We start from the raw sequence: 18,793 nt of genomic DNA on the forward strand, positions 1-18,793 counted from the left end.
TTCCTCTCTCACTTTAAACCGCAGAAATAAGTGGACTGCGGACAGCGAGCCAAGTTCTGCATTCCGTAACAGGAAAGAAGCCTGTCTTTTATCAAAATGCCAAGGGAAGTTAAAATTAGGTTTCTCTTCAATGACATGAGAAGTCTAAGGATTTGTTTGAGTCTTCTCATCTCTTATGGGAAAGAACATGAAAACGATAGCTGCCTACAAAGTTCAGAGTTCACTGTACTTGGTATAGGAAATTCTGGAGAAGTGAGTGAAACAATAAAAACTGGGCAGATGCTGGTCGGTGAAAAATCATGGAAAAAGGAAACGTGGATCAGAAGAGATCACAAGAAAAGATTGTTTTATAGAGGCTCCTATACACAGAACTAAGTAATAAAAACGTGGTCACGTTTAGAGGGGATGAGTGAGAAGCGCTAATGCTGCTTATAGACAGCTCTGATACATGCTATCAAAAGGATAAGACATCTTCCCCAATGTCTTATTCAGGGATATTTATCATCACAAAACTTTATGACTTCAATGTTACGGCTTACCTGTCCAGCCATGCTAACATGCCTTTGGCTGTGCCTATCAGTTCTACCACTGATGTAAGGAACTCATTGGGAGGTTTATATGAAGTAGTCCCATCATAAGTTGCATTTTTCCTCCTGTTGCCAATATAATTTTGAAGGTTGTTGGAAGACGATCTGAGTTTTAGCACCAAGTTTTTCATATTGTCAGTTTCCAGACCATAATTCTGAAAAAAAAAAAAAGTCAGAATAAAGCAGTCAGAATAAAGACTATTACGTTTTACAGGAGAAACCGGGGTTTAAACTGGTCAAAATGCCATATACAGTCATGAATGCGCAATAAAAGCATACATAACTGTATAGTGTCCTCCAGCTGCCCCAGTGTCAGTGAAGTAAACATACTCCCTTGTCATCTTCCGCTTCCATGGGCTGCAAGATGGCGGAGACCACATACTCTGCGAACAGCAAATGGACACATCTGTTGCATGTGCCGATACAAGTGATTCTGGTAACTGTATCAATCTGTGCCAGCGTCCATTTGCTGCTATTGCATCAATATCTCATTAGCGGCCTGACACCTCACACCCCACATGATCCGTCGTTCCTGAGTAGCTCCAACTCCCGAAGTTGGTATAGGACATAGCTAGTTACTGCAGCGCTACTCCAATTCACTTCATATGGGAACACAACCTTAAAGGGGTTGTCTCATCTCACCATTACTAAGGCGACATGAGACACATCTTCCAGCCGAGAACGAGCAGAGCGATCTGGTGCTCATTGTTTTAATAGCTCACGTTGATATGCAGGAAAGCTACGGAAACTATGTAGCACAGCAAGCTATGGTGTTTCAGAGTGAGGGAAACCACATACATTTCCATGCTATGCTGTTTCTGTTGCTCTAATGCACTCCAATGGGAGCTACTAAAACAGCGCGGGCCGGATGTTTCCCATCCGGGAGATGGTCGGGACTGTGTCTCATCTCGCCTTAACAACGACGAGATGAGACAACCCTGTTAACATGTTATGTGGCTTCATTATATTTTTGGGCAATGTCATCTTTATCAAAGAAACTTGTCAGGACATGATGTTGTCTCCACTACAGTAAATTGATGCTAGATAATGAATAAAGAACCATCAAAGTCCTCTATTCGTGTAGTGTTGAGATTCTCCCTGCTTGTATGCCTTAGGCTACCTTCACTCTGTCGTTTTGGTTTCCGTTTGTGAGATCCGTTCAGGGCTCTCACAAGCGGTCCAAAACGGATCAGTTTTGCCCTAATGCATTCTGAATGGAAAAGGATCCGCTCAGAATGCCTCAGTTTGACTCCGTTCTGTCTCCATTCCCCTTTGGAGGCGGACATCAGCGTTTTGGTGTCCGTCTGACTAAACTGAGCCAAACGAATCCTTCTTGGCACACAATGCAAGTCAATGGGGACAGATCAGTTTTCTATGACAAAATCTGTCACAATAGAAAACGGATCTGTCCTCCATTGACTTTCAGTGGTGTTCAAGACTGATCCGTCTTGGCTATGGTAGATAATACAAACTGATCCATTCTGAACGGATGCAGACGGTTGTATTATCTGAACGGATCAGTCTGTGCAGATCCATGACAGATCCGCACCAAACGCGAGTGTGAAAGTAGCCTTAACTGTAAAGACACCCAAACACATCAGTGTATTGTTGACCAAACCCATCAATCTAATTGTTCTAGGATGTCCCAACTCTCCCCCGACATCAGAGAGAATGAAAACTGAAATTTTTGTTCTCCCTGGAGATAAACAATTGTCTCCTCTCACCCCATCAACATGATAAACATGTTCTGCCGAACCAACCATGTATGATCAGCTGACATGGACACCTTAACAGAGGCGTTACTCCAATGCAAAATCACCCCCTCCTGGTCTTCCCTCTATACACATTAGTGAATTGCCAGCGAACGTGCTGAGAACGATGGGTTCGGCGACAGTTTTCTCCTCTCTCCCCATTAAATACACATAGATGTTCGGCCACTGATCATGTGTGTGTATGAGGATGCTGGGAGACTCAGTTGTTGGCTGAATGAATGACAGCTATTGAATGTGTTTGGTGCATTTAGCTCAGGGAACTGGAAAGGGTTAAAACATACTAACGAGGCCCAGTAACCACTTCACCTGTTGCAAACACTTTCAATGCCAAAGAATACAGCTTAGGCTACTTTCACACTCGTGTTTTGTGCGGATCCATCATGGACGGATCCGTTCAGATAATACAACCGTCTGCATCCGTTCAGAACCGATCAGTTTGTATTTTCTTTAACATAGCCAAAATGAATCCGTCTTGAACACCACTGAAAGTCAACTGAGGAAGGATCAGTTTTCTATTGTGCCAGATAAAACGGATCCGTCCCCACTGACTTACATTGTGTGCCAGGACGGATCAGTTTGGCTCAGTTTCATCAGACAGAAACCAAAACGCTGGAGGCAGTGTTTTGGTGTCCGCCTCCAAAGTGGAACGGAGGCAAACTGATGCATTCTGAGCAGATTCTTTTCCTTTCAGAATGCATTAGAATGCAAACTGATCCGTTTTGGACCGCTTGTGAGAGCCCAGAATGGATCTCATAAACAGGAAGGCAAAACAAGAGTGTGAAAGTAGCCTTAGACAGAACAGTGCCCGTCCCCCAACTACAGATGTGTCCAGACACATGGGGGTTCATTTATTATATATATATATATATATATATATATATATATATATATATATATATATATGCGCAACTTCTCCCCACTCACACCAGGTCTAAAAATTGTTTGCGGGAAAGGGGACAGGATCGTCTCACCTGTTTCAGGCGTAGAAAAAGGTCTAAATGTAAGACACAGCTACGAAGATGTCTTACATTTAGAACTGGCGCTGGATCTGCCGAAATTATGGAGAGGTCGGTGCCTCTTCATAACTTTGGGGGATCCACCGCCAGCTTAGGGCTTTATTAAGACTGGTGTCTAAAACGCCTTAATAAATGTGCTCCATAGAACGTAAACAACGCCTTACAGAGTAAAGATACATTTTTCTTTTCTAAGTTGGTCATCTGACCCCACTCATCTTGGGATGTCTCAAGCTAAGAGGGAAATGGTACTGTACTTTTGATGTCATAAAAACATATCAAAAGTTTTTTGGTAGGGGTGTGAGCACCAAGACTGTGGCCAATCGCTTTCTCTCCTCGATACAGGGCCCATAGACTTTCAGCTGAGTCTGTCTCCCTTTCATCTCCTGCAGTGAGCACTATGTGAGCACTTGTCTGTCCTTGATCTAGCAATCAGCGGGGGTCTCTGCACTCCAACCCCAACAATCAAAACTTCTGATATGTCGCTAGACAGTGGCACTTTAAGGAAAAACACCTATACAATGTACTGTAAGCATCAACAGTTCAATAGCCAATTTTATAGTAAATAACGGGCACTAGGATTGTGGCATCCCTTCAGTATAAAAACGCTTAGGCTACTTTCACACCAGCGTTTTTGCTGGATCTGGCAAGGTTCAGCAAAAACGCTTCCGTTACTGATAATACAACCGTCGGCATTCGGTATGAACGGATCCGGTTGTATTATCTTTAACATAGCCAAGTGTTAAATTATATAGGATATAATATTAATTGGTATTTAATTTAAAGTATATATTACACTACACACTGACACCATCTATAGTAATACACTTGGCAATGGGAGGTCTGTATGGGAATGTCAAAATTATACTTGAAGTCTCTATATATGACGATGTATAAGCCCATACATTAGTTAAGACACGCCTATTTCTATGGTATAAACGACTGACAGAGACAGACAAGAGGGTGGTCTGATTCTCACTCTCACGTCTGTTGCGGGTGGTTGCTGCTGAAGATCATGGAAGACACATGGAACCTTTGGAGAAGATTCCTACCGTTTTACCAATGCCGCCGCTGCTGTACAGTAATACACTCGCATAGATAATACAAGTGTATTACTGTACAGCAGCGGGCACACGGCGTCATAGCAACCAATGACGCCGTGCGCTCCTGCACTCAGCAGGAATCCAGGCCGGTATCTCACGGTCCGTGTTCCACGGACGTGTGCATGAGGCTTAAGACTTTTCCTAAACTATTTTTGTAAGTAATCAACTTTTATGAAGACCGATAATAAATTGCATTATACATTTTTTATATAACTCTTGCTGAATCCTGGTGATGAGTCCTCCGGGTGTTCTTTACGCCAAATAAACATACACTATATTTGGAGAGGATTACCAAATCAGGTTGATATATTTTTCATACATAAATATATTAGACTTGGAGACATATTACACTAAAGACGGATCAGTCATAAACTCCACTGAAAGTCTATGGGGGACGGATTTGTTTTCTATCATGCCAGATTGTGTCAGAGAAAACTGATCAGTCCCCATTGACTTGCATTGGGGGTCATGCCGGATCCGTATTTCTCCCCATCCCAGGATGGAAAGCAAACTACAACATGCTGCGGTTTGCATTTTGGAGCATTCCATTCTGTTCAGTTCAGTTTTGTCCCCATTGACAGTGAATGGGGACAAAACTGAAGCGTTTTTTCCAGCATTGAGCCCATATGACGGAACTCAAAACCGGAAAACTTAAACGTTGGTGTGAAAGTAGCCTTAGTTGTCAGCTACAATCTTGACAACTGGAGACAGTTTCTAAAATAACATTACACCAAGGCATACACCAGATTTAGCATAGTGCGGACTGCCCTGTTCTTCCCATTATACTTTAGAATGTTCTTCCAACAGTGTGAACGATATGGAAACATCCTGAAACTACTTAACACAATGCTGACATGAGAACAACTCCAAATACCTTCCAGATTTAGACTGGCACAAAGCCTGACCAATCCCATCTTCACACTCGCTTTGTTGATATTCTGTTTCATGTAATGTGTCATGTCACCATAGACTTTGAGGCTGTAAATCTGTGAATACCTCAAGCAGAGGATTTCCCGAGAAGTGGAATACATGGGAAGTTTTCTGTTTATTTTACAAAAGGATTTGTATATAGCACAGACCGAATGTCCTTTGTACAAAGCTAATGGCATGCTTCCGGTATGTGCTGTGAAGAACACAATGCTCACATACACGCAGTCTGATATATATTCCACAAATCTGCACCAGTCAGTTGCCCACTGTGCCCGTGATCACCAAATGAACATCTGGAATGTACAAGCAAATACTGTCACATCCACCATTTCGGTCATGTCACAAAAAGTTTGGGCGCTAAAGCTGAATTCACATCTTCATTTCAGAGATCTGGCACAAATGCCAGCTGTTGGATGGAAAAAAAACCATTGAATACGATGTTAATTGTCCAGCCGAAACACGGCATCACTGCCAGACCTCATTGCAGGCAACGGGGATCCGGTGGTGATGTAGAGGATCCGGCAACGGGATGTGAACAAAGCTTAACTATACATTAGGTTACCTAAACTATGTACTTCAAATCCAAACACACGGGAATCAGTCTTCAGGCACTAACACTGAATGAGGCTTTGAGCCTGGTGTTAGGCTGATTTCATATCTGTGGCAGCTATTCCGGTAGGCTGATTTCCGCAGAGAACAGCCTGTTGGAATTTTCAGAATCCGGCACTGCCAGATGCAACCTGAATGCCCGCCGGCCCCATTAACTATAATGAGGTCCTGAGGCGATACAGTCACAATCCGGTAAAAATGCGTCGAATTGCACTCTGCGGTTTGTGTCCGTCAGATTCCCAGCATTCTCTTACAGAACTGGCAGCCAGAATGCAATGCCACAAATGTGAAAGTAGCCTTAGCCGTACAGCAATGAGCCCAGCAGCTACACCTGGGTTCATCTCAGGTTAGGGGAAAATGCCACAGTGGAGTGAGAGGGAGGTCCCTCTAGAACCTACCCACCATTCCACAAAAATGTAGGCCACTGACATACTTTAAACAAACAAAAATGCCTCAGCAAACTACACTACACTGAAACCACACCACTTTCCTGGATTCTTGTACCTTCTTCTGGGTGAGGTATACACTCCCTCCAGTACTTTACCAGCCATCATGTTAATATAATATATATATGTATATATTTATATATTATAGATATATCTAATATATAAAGCTGAGTGTATGTATGTGTGTAAAGGAATCCACACTGTTGCATTTACTGCCTCCTGTGACCCAGGGAACGTCATAAAAATACGCTTAGTAACCTAACCACCAAACTACAGGAGCCATTGTCTGTTGGCTATTGTGGCAGCTAGCCTGGATATTCATCAGGTTGCATATAGCAACCAATCACAGCTCAGCTTCTATTTTGCTATAGGTCATTAATATAAGCTCTGATTGGTTGCTATAGGCAATGAAGGACATTCTTAGTATTAGATAGCTTATGTGCGAGTTAATATAACGCTTAGCCAACGTTGTTGTAGAGGCTGATGTAACTTGTAACTCACATGACCTTCAGTGTATACTAATTCTGTGGGGTTTTATATACTGTCAATTAAAGACAATAATGCCCCACTGTGGAGGTCTATGTTAGGGGCGCAGGTGGGTTCTTGTGGAGGTCACTGTTAAAGGAGCGGGCTGCTGTGAAGGTCAAAGTTACAAGGGTTGGCTGCTGTGGAGGTCACAATTTAAGGCAGCGGGGCACAGTGGGGGGGAGTTAGTGTTAAGGGGTAGGAGGCTGTGGAGGTCACTGTTAAGGGGGCTGGGTGCTGTAGATGTCACCGTTATAGTGGATACTATTGATATCTTTTAATGACACACAAACATTAAATGAAATATATCCGTGCAAAGCCGTGTTCTTCTACTAGTGTGTGTGTATATATTATATATATATATATATATATATATATATATATATACACACACATACACATATATACACACATATACATATCTATAGTATCCAAAGAATATATATATATATATATACACACACACACACACAAAGTATTTGATACAATGGCAAAGGTTCCCCACCTACAAAGACTGAAGAGGTCTGTCATTTTTATCGTAGGTACACTTCAACTGTTAGAGCTAAAAAAAAAAAAAAAAAAAAGAAAATCACATCGTATGATTTTTAAATAGTTTTCATTTTACTGCATGAAATAAGTATTTGACCACCTACCAACCAGCAAGAATTATTGCCCTCAGACCTGTTAGTGTTTCTTTAAGAACCCCTCCTACTCTGCCAAGGCTCTAGATGGCGACCAAAATGGTCGCCAATGCGACTTAGAATTGCAAAATGATGACAAAACTTTATTGTCCTGTCGCCATTTGCGCCTAGACCCTCCGCTGCTCTGCAGGCAGTGGATTGTGTACGGAGCTGTAAAATCAGGATGATGCTAGGATGATAAAGGCCGGCATAGCGAGAGACTGCACGGAGAGCCGCTTCAGGGAGGTGCTGGAGCGCTTCGGGGTCCTCAACAAGTCCTGGTGGTCGGGGAACTGTAGGACCGGGCGGAGAGCCGACATCTGCTGGAAAACTTTCTGCGGGAGCTCTATCCGGCCGAGCTGATGAATGGAGGAGATATATTTAAACAGGGGACCTCGCAGCATGGAACCCCAAAACATGACAACCATTGCAAGGGGGAGAAACCGAGCCCAGACCCGCCGCAGCCTCTCCACAACCGGATTGTTCGCTTCGGACTGGTATTCTTCCTGTGCCGCCGGGAATCGCTGGTACTCCCGCCATCACAACGCCAGCTGCAGTATGCCGGGTCTGTGGTGTCTGCTCTCCTCTCCCTCCTCCGCGCGTCTTCCCGGTGACCGCTGAAGTCCGGCCTGCTGCGCTCACACCAGGACACGAGAAGAGCCAGCGTCAGCTCACTACGGCAGGTAGGAGAGGACGGTTAGCAGTTGCCCTTGGCAACCAATCAGATACATTCATGTTCTCTGAGCTGCAGGCTGACTGGTTGCTATGGGCAACTGCCGCACAGAGGATATGACGCCCCAAAATGTTCTTGTCTGGTGGAATAATTGGGGGTGACTGTTTAGGCTGGACACTAGCAGTTTTTGGTGCAACTCAGCGGTGATGTGTGCACTGCTGCATAATACACTGAAACCTGCATACAGCCTTAGGGCTCATGCACATGACAGTTATTGTTTTGCAGTCCGTTTTCCACAGATCCGTTGTTCCATATCAGAGGTTTTTTATTCTCCGATTTAAGTCATCTTCCGTTTTGTTATTGCACAAAACATATCCATATGGTTTCCGTATTTGCGGATCGGAAACACTAACGTATTAATCATCAAACACATGAGCAATATGGGCTAAGGAAAGCATTTCTACAGTATGGATCCGCAAAATACGGATGACATACGGATGTGTTCCGTGTGCGTCCCGTATGTTTTGTGGACCCCATTGACTTGAATGGGACCTCGGACAGTGATTTGTGGACAATAAATCGGACATGCACTACTTTTTTTGCAGGACGGAAATACGGAAACGGAATGCACACAGTATCTTCTGTTGTTTTTGCGGACCTATTTAAGTGAATGGTTCCGCCTACGGTCCAAAAAAAAAAAAAAAAACGGAACGGAAGCGGAAAGAAAATATGTTTGTGTGCATGCGCCCTTATGAAGGTTTTACGATTCTAGAAAAACCCTTAGATGGTCATTTATCAAACTGGTGTAAAGTAGACCTGGCTTAGTTGCCCATAGCATCCAATCAGATTTCACCTTTCATTTTTCACAGCTCCTTTGGAAAATTAAAGGTAGAATCTGGTTGCTATGGGCAACTAAGCCAGGTCTACTTTACACCAGTTTGATGAACCCCCTTAGTTCTTAGTAAATCCCTTACAGTAATTCTGGTTTATAGTAACTCTGGTGTCTTAGGCCTCATGCACACAACCGTTTTTTTTTAAGGTCCGCAAAAACGGGGTCCGTAGGTCCGTGATCCGTGACCGTTTTTTGTCCGTGGGTCTTCCTTGATTTTTGGAGGATCCATGGACATGAAAAATGAAAAAAAAATCTAAGTCAAGTTTGCCATTGAAATGATAGGAAAAAACGGACACGGATCACGGACGCGGATGACAATCTTGTGTGCATCCGTGATTTTTCACGGACCCATTGACTTGAATGGGTCCGTGAACCGTTGGCCGTGAAAAAAATAGGACAGGTCATATTTTTTTCACGGCCAGGAAACACGGATCACGGATGCGGCTGCCAAACGGTGAATTTTCCGATTTTTCCACGGACCCATTGAAATTCAATGGGTCCGCGAAAAAAAAACAGAAAACGGAACAACGGCCACGGATGCACACAACGGTCGTGTGCATGAGGCCTTAGGCTACTTTCACACTTGCGTTCAGAGCGGATCCATCTCAGACGGATCCGCTCATATAATGCAGACGGTGGCTCTGTTCAGTACGGATCCGTCTGCATTATATTGTTCAAATATTTCTAAGTGTGAAAATCGCCTCAGACGGATCCGTCCAGACTTTCAATGTAAAGTCAATGGGGGACGGATCTGTTTGAAGATTGAGCCATAGTGTGTCATCTTCAAACGGATCCGTCCCCATTGACTTACATTGTAAGTCTGGACGGATCCGCACGCCTCCAGGTGTCCGCCTGCTGAGCGGAGCGGAGGCTGAACGCTGGCAGACTGATGCATTCTGAGCGGATCCGCGTCCACTCAGAATGCATTAGTGCTGGACGGAAGCGTTCGGGTCCGCTTGTGAGCCCCTTCAAACGGAGCTCACAAGCGGACAACTGAACGCTAGTGTGAAAGTAGCCTAAGTGGCACATGTGGCAGATTTATTGGAGACATTTCTGTGACTGTCCCATTCAATTGAAGGCAGTAAAGTATGCCCCTGCTGCAGGAAGAACCCCATTCAGATGATTGGAAGTGCGTTTCGGTCACAGAAATTTCGATAACAAATCTGCTGCGTGTAAATATACCCTTTAGCTACATTTACACAAAGGTATTTTGTTTCCGTGTCCATATGTCCATTACGTAGCCCCGCAAAAAAGATAGAAATTGTCAGTTTTGCGGACAAAGATAGACATTGTTACAATGGATACGCAAAAAAACGGATGCCATACGGACGTCATTCGTTTTGTTTTCCGGATCCGCAATTTGTGGAGGCCAGTGCTCCAGATGGCGACCAAAATGGTCACCAATACCACTTAGATTGAAAAATGGCGACAAGGCTTTGTTGTCATGTAGCCATTTGCGCCTAGACCCTCCGCTGCTCTGCCTCCTTAAGAAAAAAAAAGGCTTTCATCCAGCAGACACACGCTGGGTGAAGATCCGCCCCTCACACTGTGGCCAGTGATTGTCTTGATGCCACTGCAGCCAAACGTTTTCATGGAGAAACCCAAGACAAGCAGCGGAGGCCCAGAAGCGAATGAGCCAGGACCCAGCACCTAGGGATTACCAACGCGAATCCGGCTAGTCTGACAGTGAATGCACTGACGCCATGCTCTTAAGCATCCTAGCTATATTATATGTATTTTAAATTTGGCGACTAAAAATCTAATTTGGCGACTAAATTTTTCAGGTTAGGAGCCAAATGGCTCCTTGATATTTTTTTTTGTCTGGAGCACTGTCTGCACTTCTTTTTCTGTATGAATTGCACCTGTTTGAACTCGTTACCTGTGTAAAAGACACCTGTCACTCAATCAATCACACTCGAACCTCTCCACCATGGCCAAGACGGAAGAGTTGTCTAAGGACACCAGGAAAAAAAAATTGTAGACCTGCACAAGGCTGGGATAGGTTACAGAAAGGACAATAGGCAAGCAGCTTGGTTAGAAGGCAACAACTGTTGGTGCAATTATTAGAAAATGGAAGAAACACAAGATGACTGTCAATCTTCCTCGGTTTGGGGCTCCATGCAAGATCTCGCCTCATGGGGTAAGGATGATTCTAAGAAAGGTCAGGAATCAGGCCATAACTACACAGGAGGACCTGGTCAATGACCTGAAGAGAGCTGGGACCACAGTCTCAAAGATTACCGTTAGTAACACACTATGCAGTCATGGGTTAAAATCCTGCAGGGCACGCAAGGTCCCCCTGCTCACGCCAGCACATATCCAGGCCCGTTTAAATTTCGCCAATGACCATCTGGATGACCCAGACGAGGCATGGGAGAAGGTCATGTGGTCAGATGACTTGACATGTTTGGAGGAAGAAGCAGCATGAGTACAACCCCAAGAACACCATCCCCACTGTGAAGCATGGGGGAAAACACATCATATTTTGGGGGTGCTTTTCTGCAAAGGGCACAGGATGACTGCACCATATTGAACGGAGGATGGACGGGGCCATGTATGGCGATATTTTGGCCAACAACCTCATTCCTTCAGTAAGAGCATTGAAGATGGGTCGCGGCTGGGTCTTCCAGCATGACAATTATCCAAAACACACAGCCAGGGCAACTAAGGAGTGGCTCCATAAGAAAAATGTTAAGGTACTGGAGTGACTTAGCCAATCTCCAGACCTGAACCCAATCAAAAATCTTTGGAGGGAGCTGAAACTCAATGTAGCCCAGTGACAGCCCCGAAACCTGAAAGATCTGGAGAAGATCTGTATGGAGGAATGGGCCAAAATTCCTTTTGCAATGTGTGCAAACATGGTCAAGAACTACAGGAAACGTCTGACCTCTGTGTTTGCAAACAAAGGTCTCTGTACCATATAGCGAGTTCTGTTTTTCTATTGTATCAAATACAGGTGAAACTCGGAAAATTTGAATATTGTGCAAAGTTCATTTATTTCAGTAATACAACTTAAAAGGTGTAACTAATATATGAGATAGACCCATTGCATGCAAAGCGAGATATTTCAAGCCTTTATCTGTTATAATTTGGCTTACAGCTTATGAAACCCCAAAGTCTCAATTTTGAGGTACCCTTTGCTCAGGGAGTATTAATCAGCTGACTAGAGTGCGACACTTTGAGCCTAGAATATTGAACCTTTTCACAAAATTCTAATTTTAAGTTGCATTAATGCAACTCCTTTTAAGTTGCATTACTGAAATAAATGAACTTTTGCACAATATTCTAATTTTGTTAGTTTCACCTGCACTTATTTCATACAATAAAATGCTAATTAATTATTTAGAAATCATACATTTGATTTTGTGGATTTTTTTTTTTAGATTCTGTCTCTCACAGTTGTAGTGTAAGGCCTCATGCACACAACAGTATTTTTTCACGGTCCGCAAAAACGGGGTCCGTAGGTCCGTGACCGTTTTTTTCGTCCGTGGGTCTTCCTTGATTTTTGGAGGATCCACGGACATGAAAAAAAAGTCGTTTTGGTGTCCGCCTGGCCGTGCGGAGCCAAACGGATCCGTCCTGAATTACAATGCAAGTCAATGGGGACGGATCCGTTTGACGTTGACACAATATGGTGCCATTTCAAACGGATCCGTCCCCATTGACTTTCAATGTAAAGTCTGGAGTTCTTTTATACCATCGGATTGGAGTTTTCTCCAATCCGATGGTATATTTTAACTTGAAGTGTCCCCATCACCATGGGAACGCCTCTATGTTAGAATATACTGTCTGATATCAGCTACATCGTGAAACTCAGATCCGACAGTATATTCTAACACAGAGGCGTTCCCATGGTGATGGGATGACGCTTCAGGTTAGAATATACAAAAAAACTGTGTACATGACAGACCCCCCCCCCCCCCCCGTTTTTAACTCATTGGTGGCCAGTGGGCCCCCCCCTCCCTCCCCTGTAGTTAACTCGTTGGTGGCCAGTGTGCGCCCCCCCTCCCTCCCTCTATTGTAATAATAGCATTGGTGGCAGTGTGCGCCCCCCCCCCCTCCCTCCCTCTATTGTCATAATAGCATTGGTGGCAGTGTGCGCCCCCCTCCCTCTATTGTAATAATAGCATTGGTGGCAGTGTGAGGCCTCCCCTCTCCCCCCCGATCATTGGTGGCAGCGGAGTAGAAGCATCATACTTACCTGGCTGCTGGCTGCTGCGATCTCTGTGTCCGGCCGGGAGCTCCTCCTACTGGTAAGTGACAGGTCTGTGCGGCGCATTGCTGTCACTTACCAGTAGGAGGAGCTCCCGGCCGGACGCAGACATCGCAGCAGCCAGCAGGTAAGTATGAATCTTCTACTATTGCTAAGGCTAAGTAACCATGGCAACCAGGACTGCAGTAGCGTCCTCGTTGCCATGGTTACCGATCGGAGCCCCAGCGATTAAACTGGGACTCCGATCGGAACTCCGCTGCCACCAATGATCTGGGGGGGGGGGGGGGGCGCACACTGCCACCAATGTATTAAAACAATAGAGGGAGGAGGGGTGGGGGCGCACACTGCTACCAATGTTAATGCAATAGAGGGAGGGAGGGGGGCCGCACACTGTGCCACCAATGCTATTATTACAATAGAGGGAGGGAGGGGGGCGCACTGGCCACCAATGAAATTTAAACTGGGGAGGGAGGGGGGTCTGCCCCCTGCTGCCTGGCAGCCCCGGATCTCTTACAGGGGGCTATGATAGCACAATTAACCCCTTCAGGTGCAGCACCTGAGGGGTTAATTGTACGGATCACAGCCCCCTGTAAGAGATCGGGTGCTGCCAGGCAGCAGGGGGCAGTCATGTACACAGTTCGTTGTATATTCTAACTAGAAGCGTCCCCATCACCATGGGAACGCCTCTGTGTTAGAATATACTGTCGGACCTGAGTTTTCACGAAGTGAAAACTCAGCTATGAAAAAGCTTTTATGCAGACGGATCTTCGGATCCGTCTGTATGAAAGTAACCTACGGCCACGGATCACGGACACGGATGCCAATCTTGTGTGCATCCGTGTTCTTTCACGGACCCATTGACTTGAATGGGTCCGTGAACCGTTGTCCGTCAAAAAAATAGGACAGGTCATATTTTTTTGACGGACAGGATACACGGATCACGGTCTCGGCTGCAAAACGGTGCATTTTCCGATTTTTCCACGGATCCATTGAAAGTCAATGGGTCCGCGAAAAAAATACGGAAAACGGCACAACGGCCACGGATGCACACAACGGTCGTGTGCATGAGGCCTAACTATGATAAAAATTACAGACCTCTCCATTCCTTGTAGGTGGGAAACTTACATGATTTCCTTGACACACATCTAGAATAATGCAAATATTTAACATTCCACTCTAGTTAATCATTACATTCTTACTGAGACAATCCCACCAAAAAAAGAAGGAATGGAAAAAAAGCTTTAAAAATGTATTCCAATATATAAACACTACACTTTTTAGACCCCCCCCCCCCCCCCCCCCTGCACAGGGTTGTAATATGTCTCAGTAGAGCATTTGGCCATTACTATATAATTTTTTTCTGTAAGATTCCATACATATCCGCTCCATCAGATATATAATATATGCAGAGGTAGTCACCCCTAGAACCATTATTTCTATGGGAGAATATGTCCATATATACAACACCAAGTGTAACATGTATGACAATATGCAGAGATTCCATGACCTGCAGATAAATGTCAAATCAGCAAGAAAACCACTTCCCTATTTAATTTAAAAAGGTGAAATATTGGATTCTAGGATAGCTGACTTTGAAATGTTGGGACCCAGCCTTATTTTTTTCATTTGCAAACAGAGCTAATTTACATACGTTATGTTTTTCCTAGAGGTGCATTGCATGGCCTATAAGACTCATCATGCCTACTAGGCATTCTCCAAAAAGTATATTTAGACACACTATACCACCATCGCTTATAAATAATATAGCCATAATTAATAAATATATATGATATATACACTATATGTATATGTATATTGAGACTATACACATGATATTACTTTTTTTATATATGTGTGCTCTGTCTTCACTTGGAATTCTTGAACCTAACTTGGTACAGTTTGTACCCGATTCCTACTGGGATGAGTGGCAGATAATTACTATAAAGAGAATAAGTGGAATAGACGGCTCTACCGCTCAGGAGAATGATCGAGGTGCAGAGCTGCTAAAACTGACTCACCCAGGAGTAGATAATGTGAAAGAAAGAGATTAAGCAGGCGCACTCTGATTTGGGTCAATAAATAAATTTATTTGTATATATAGTGACTGTAAGGTATATTAAAAAGTGTTCAATAAAATATCGTATTGGAGGATCTTTTTTATGGAGATGGGTGGATTATCATTCAATGGTTACCAGCTGGTATTGAAGAGGTTGTAGGAATAAAATATATGTGTATGTATAGATATGGATATGCGCTATAAGGATGATGCGCTGGGAAATGTGAATATATGGATATAAAATGTGCGCTAGGAAAATAATGCGCTAGAAAGACAAAAAGGGCAAAAATAATAATAGTAGTAACGATGTCCTTATGGGTAGATAAGTCTATTCATGGAATAATAGTCTTAGAATAATCCGTATTGCTCCTTAATCTAAGGTAGTCTTATTCTTTTATAATAATATTCTCTAGATATGAATAAAAGAATGGGTATTGCGCCTTAGGACTCCTTTTATGATCCGTGTTATTCCATGGAGGGTACGTGATGTGACTAAATATTGTAAGTCAATTAAGTTTCATAGAGCCGCAGACATGTGCATTAGTACAATGTATCATAGGATAGTGTTGTAATTATCATGCGGGTACTGTGGGAAGAAGGGGTGCTCTGTGCCTGGGTGCGGCGTCCCGCACTTTCTCTGGCTGCAGAGGTCACTTACCCTTCACCCAGCGTTGTTGTCTTCGGTCTTCTAGCGGTGATTTGTTCTCCCTCAGCGGCTGTCCTGGATCCGGGAGTCGGCAGTGTAGCTCATGTTGCTAGGGACGCCGGGAGGCGTGGTTCGCGCGTCTGTAAGGTGACGTAGGTTGTCACGTGGTCGCGGCTTTGTGTTGAATGGTCCCGGCTTGTTTTGGGTAATCCTCTAGCTCCGTTACGAGTGATAGGAGCAGAGGATTGTTGAAATACCTAACGCGTTTCGGGAGTCTCTCCCTTCATCAGTAAGTGGAGGATTGTGGTGAATGCTGAGGTATTTATAGGATAGAGGCAATTGGCTCATATTGATGTCTTAACTATTATGGAATGTGATTTAGAGTCTTTTTATGTGCAAACACGTTTGGGATAGATATTTTTTGTCACATATAGATTACACATACGTCACACTTGCTTTTGAATCATGTTTATTTGGATTTTGATACATGATTTTATGAAGTTTATCATGTTTTATACTTAATGATGTTATTGATTAATTGATATGCAATACGCTATATATACACACTATGTGCACCTCCCCTTTCTTTGTATCACTGCTTGAAAAAGGTTCCAGTGTGCTTTTACGCAAGGAAGTGCAGTGGATTCTCTTGGATTATTGTTATTCTGAAGTCTTTGATCGCTTCATCAGCCGCTGGCACCCGCCACCAGATTATAGTGCAGTTCACACTTGCTGGAAATAGTGATTTTATATATATATATATATATATATATATATATATATATATATATATATACATATACACACACACACACACACATACACTTATTTATAAATTAATTATGGGTATATTATTTATAAGCGTTGGTGGTATAGTGTGTCTAAATATACTTCTTGTAAAATAATGGCACCCCATTTCGTTGTTGGTTGTAGTGGCTGCATGCTTATTACTTACCTGAATCAAGCATCCAGCGATGTCACCGGACTCTCCGCCTCCTTACCAGCGATGCCGGCATCTTCTCTTCTGGGTGTAGGGCTGACGTCATCGGCGCAGACGCACTGAGGAAGGAGCAGCCAAGCGAGCGTCCTTCTCTCAGAGCGCCTGCGCCGAATGAGGACCAGTACGACGCAGGATTTCAGCTGCAAACAGGGCCAGAGGAAGGAGGAGAGCGCTCGCTGGCCCTGTCAATCAAGTGGAGGAGGGTGTGTTTTTTTTAGACCGAGGATGCGGCGGCTACCAGCAAGTAACCGCCCAACTTGCTGGTAGTGAAGAAATTTGCATATCACAAAAGTACTATTTTTAAAGAATTTAAAGCACAGCCAGAGGTAAGAGGGGTATATGTGGACTCTGCGTACATTAGCAATTATATTAAGTCCAATACTGAAAATTGCTGTTTGGGGGGGGGGGGGGCAGAAGCCCTTTAAGTTCCAATTTTTTTATTTTTTTATCTTAATTTCAGTGAAACATGGTGGTGGCAGCATCCTGCTGTGGGGATGTTTTTCAGCAGCTGGGACTGGGAAACTGGTCAGAGTTGAGGGAAAGATGGATGGATACAGGGATATTCTTGAGCAAAACCTGTACCACTCTGTGCGTGATTTGAGGCTAGGATGGAGGTTCCCCTTCCAGCAGGACAATGACCCCAAACACACTGCTAAAGCAACACTTGAGTGGTTTAAGGGGAAACATGTAAATGTGTTGGAATGGCCTAGTCAAAGCCCAGATCACAATCCAATAGAAAATCTGTGGTCAGACTTAAAGGTGGCTGTTTACAAGCGCAAACCATCCAACTTGAAGGAGCTGGAGAAGTTTTGCAAGGAGGAATGGGCAAAAATCCCAGTGGTAAGATGTGGCAAGCTCATAGAGACTTATCTAAAGCAACTAGAAAAAAGGGGGTATAGTGAATACTTTTGCGAGGCACTGTATATCAGGGTAAGCCAGGGACGAGGCACGTGATCAGAGTATGGGTTAGCTTGGGACGTCAGGGCAGCCAGGTGCCAGTGCTAGGTAAGTTAGGGGTCACCACTCTTCTTCCCTCCCCTCTGCGCCTCATGTCTGTTACCTGCCTAATCAGACGTGATAAAAACACAGGACAAGAGGAAACCTTACACCTTATGGCTACATTCACACAACAGTATGTGGTCTGCGGTCCGCAAAACACTGATCTGCAAAACATACGGATGACGTCCTTTTGGCATCCGTATTGCATCCGTTTTTTTGCAGATTCATTGTAACAATGCCTATCCTTGTCCGCAAAACAGACAATAGGACATGCTCTATTTTTTTTTTTTTGCGGGGCTACGGAACGGACATACGGATGCGGATAGCACGCGGTGTGCTGTCCGCATTTTTTGCGGACCCATTGAAATGAATGGGTCCTCATCCAATCCGCAAAAAAAACTGAATAGATGCGGGAACAAAATACGTTCGTGTGAATGTAGCCTATCTCTGAGTAGGCTTCAATATTGGTTTTAGCGCACAATAACTGATGGAAGTAACTGACCAAATCACTGACGTGTGAACTTGGCCTAAGCCAGTTTTGATAAATCTCACCAGACCAACTTGTTCTTTTGTATAAATATATACAAAACATGTATGTGTTTAACAACCTGCTACTTATACGTACAGATACCCATAAATGTATTTTACA

The 18,793-nt window shown here is 43.9% G+C and overlaps 1 protein-coding gene across 2 annotated transcripts in view; it reads right to left on the reverse strand.

The window, feature by feature from the left end:
• The window catches only part of CNKSR3 (CNKSR family member 3), a 129,604-nt gene that overhangs the window by 32,983 nt on the left and 77,828 nt on the right, over positions 1-18,793 (reverse strand). For both annotated transcript variants that reach the window (XM_044289601.1, XM_044289602.1), the window contains exon 3: positions 540-742. In XM_044289601.1, coding sequence (XP_044145536.1) covers positions 540-742 — 203 coding nt within the window. The remainder of the gene's footprint in view (positions 1-539; positions 743-18,793) is intronic.

The sequence above is a fragment of the Bufo gargarizans genome, chromosome 4, assembly GCF_014858855.1.
Source record: "Bufo gargarizans isolate SCDJY-AF-19 chromosome 4, ASM1485885v1, whole genome shotgun sequence".
Classification (NCBI taxonomy): Eukaryota; Metazoa; Chordata; class Amphibia; order Anura; family Bufonidae; genus Bufo; species Bufo gargarizans.